Source organism: Impatiens glandulifera, chromosome 9 (genome assembly GCF_907164915.1).
Source record: "Impatiens glandulifera chromosome 9, dImpGla2.1, whole genome shotgun sequence".
NCBI classification, from domain to species: Eukaryota; Viridiplantae; Streptophyta; class Magnoliopsida; order Ericales; family Balsaminaceae; genus Impatiens; species Impatiens glandulifera.
In genome coordinates this window covers 31,530,636-31,533,735 of record NC_061870.1, presented here as the reverse complement: position 1 = coordinate 31,533,735, position 3,100 = coordinate 31,530,636, and the positions used below count along the sequence as shown (strand labels likewise).

The 3,100-nt window shown below is 30.4% G+C and overlaps 1 protein-coding gene across 1 annotated transcript; it reads left to right on the top strand.

The window, feature by feature from the left end:
• Positions 1–646: 646 nt before the first annotated feature.
• Positions 647–1,378, top strand: LOC124916239. The gene has a single exon (XM_047456969.1). It carries the CDS (start codon positions 647–649, stop codon positions 1,376–1,378), a length of 732 nt encoding a protein of 243 aa, XP_047312925.1.
• The last annotated feature ends 1,722 nt before the right edge of the window (positions 1,379–3,100 follow it).

The following is a 3,100-nucleotide window of genomic DNA, read 5'->3' as shown; positions in this document are numbered from 1 at the left end:
ATTTGGTATACTAAGCTAACAATGGTTGAATAATTAAGATGGTGGTTGATTTGAGAAACACACGATAGAAATGAATGGAGCTAACTGGGAGAGAGAATTTGGAATTGACTAAAAAAATCTAAAAAAATTATCTATTTTCTCTATCTTCTCATATTTTTATTTTTTCAATAAATAACGAGAAATACCAGGCACCATTCCAAATTTCTCTCCTTTATCCTACTTCAAACACAAATGAGTGGATTTCTTAATAAATTATAATATTTTTATTAATATAGAAAGTTGAATTATTTATTATTTTTGTGTGGTGAAAATATGAAATCCAGTTACCACTAGTCCAAATCACATTAGCTGAATAATTGTGTGGTGGTGATGAGTGTAGATTATTAGGGGAGAGTTGAGTGAATACAATTAAATAAAAATTAAAATAAAGTAACATAAATATCGCTTGTTGATTCAATTAGTAAAATAAAATAACAAAATAATTTTGTGTATGGTACCAGTATTAAATGGGTGTTAATTAATTAAATGATATATATCTAGAGATACCTTCTTAATTTCCTTCCTTTGCTATTAATCACCTGGTCCTATTTTAGGCAAATTCATTCATATAGCTAGAGAATTACATAATTTCTCAGATTCATCTACAATGTCATGTTGTGCTGGAAAAAAGATTTGTGACTTTTGTGGTCATAATAAAGCATTACTCTTTTGTCAATCTCATCCCGACGTCGTCTTTCTCTGCTTTGAATGCGATGTACAAATTCATCAGGGCCACGACGCGGCTCGCCATGTTCGTTGTTCAATTATTTGCTCCCAATGTCAATTATTATTAACTCCCATCCAAGATGATTCCGACGAGGATCTCGCTAGCTGCTCAACCTCAGAGTCCTCGACCACAGAGACCGTTGCAGTTACTTCGAAGAAGAGGAAACGCACAGATAGTATGACTCCAGATCAGTTCTCATCATCCACGGGGGACCATTCCATTCCTCCGTTGGTAATTGATGGCGATTCAACCAAACTCGGTCCTCCAAAATCCTTGATGGTGGAAGATTGGTGTGAAAGTATGTGTTTGAACGCAGAGGCAAAGTTGATGGTTGTTCAGATAGCAGGCCGTCTGCGCTGGAATGAGTTGAAAAGCGACATTCCGTTGAGCATTTCAGTGGCGGCCATGATCTTGCGCGGCCTTAAAGTATTAGGTTTTTTCTCTGGACCGGTGTGGCCACATAATCTTAAATTATTTGCTAAGCTGGCGAAGTTAGCCGGTGCTCCGACTGATCTGATACAGGATGCCGAGTCGAGGCTTGATAAAGCCGCTAAAATCCTAAAACAACGCCGCCGTCAACAATTGTCCCAAGAAGGATGGGATGAAAACTAAACTAGAGATAATTATTTTCTTTTAAGGTTAATTAATTATTAATAGATTAACAATTATTGATTTATTAGTAGAAGAAAATCAAGTTTAGCTTGATTACTAATTAGCTAACTAGTCAGTCACATAATAATATGTCATAGCCCTCAAATGAAAATGAATACCAAAAATATTAGGCATAATATTAGCTTCTTGTAAGAATATTTATAAATAATGAAAAAGTCTTTGCTTAAAGAGTTTGAATTGTCACCACTTTTCTTTTGCTAATTTCACAAAAGAGTTACTTATTGCATCCATCTTAATTTTTAAGTTATAATAACAATTCAATATCTTAATTTAAGTGGAAATAGTCTGTTTAAAACACTAAATAAGTGAAGTTAAATTGTAATTAAAAACATTCTAAATTGAGGTGGACATTATCTATAATATCGTACTATTTGTTTAAAATATACATAAAAAATGATTTTAGATATATCCATAAAATATAATTAAATGTTGATATGAATAAAAAAAATATAAGAAAACCCTAAATTTATGTATAGATAACTATGCTCATTTTTTTTTTACAAAATGTGCGATTTCTTTCTCTCATTCATTTTTTTTCTTTCTATTTTGATACTTTAATTAATTTTTATGTCTATTTAAGTGATATTGAACTAGTGGTTATTAAGTGTGAACGTGATCAGAGTTAATTAACTTATTTGAATTATTTATACTATAGAGATGAGTTCAATTGTGTAACTAATATACATAGAAGATTATAAGAGAATATAAATTTCCACTTTAAAGGTTTTAAATAAAAGATAAATTCATAGGTACCAGGTTAGGGGCACAGACTATGGAACACCAGCATATATAATTAACCATATACTACAAAATTGATGTCACTTGAATCATAGTGATAAATGACCTAATTACACACCCTAGGAAATCCATCACTATTTGAGGTATATATTCTTTGACAATAAGCATTTTTGAGTGCTAATATTTCCCTGTCATTTGAGTATACAATCAACACATATATATGAATTTTGTCTCTAATTGTGTCTTTCTTGGACTACATGTACTAATTAATTACACATTCACATGCATGGGTGTGGGAAGTTGCATGTTTATTTCACTACTTTATGCATGTTAATTATGCTTATTTGTGATATTTTTGAGTTATAATTTGATCAAAATAAGACATAGTCAACTTCTTTTCCCAACAAAATTATTTGATGATCTTATCATGTCAATCAAATTTTAAATTGAAAAAGGAAAACAATTGTATTTAATATTTGTATTAAAATCAATCATAAAATTAATTAGTATACATATAGTTTGTTAATAAATAATTAAAATTTAAAAAGGAAACTTTGAAAAGTTTTGAAATTAAATTGATATAAAGTCCAAATTAATAAGCAAGAATTAATTCTTGCTCTTATTAACTCACAGAATCAACAAGCATGTATATATGTCTCAAAATCAATATGTTCTTATAGCTACTTAGAGCATCCTTATCCATGACTCAAAAATGGGTTATGATGCCGGTTATGGTTGATTTTGTGAACTTATCATGATCAAATGGTTGGTCATTCCATGACCAAAACCACAATCATATCATTGGGTCTTGGTTTTTGTCAAATTTTGATTAAAATCACAACCAAACTTATCCAATAAAATGCTGTCAGCATTTGATTGGTTGCCCAAATTTTCTTGATCTTATCTTTAAAATCCGATTTTAGT

Excerpts from the sequence above, each read along its gene's own strand:
- LOC124916239 (XM_047456969.1), top strand. The coding sequence starts at position 647 with ATGTCATGTTGTGCTGGAAAAAAGATTTGTGACTTTTGTGGTCATAAT.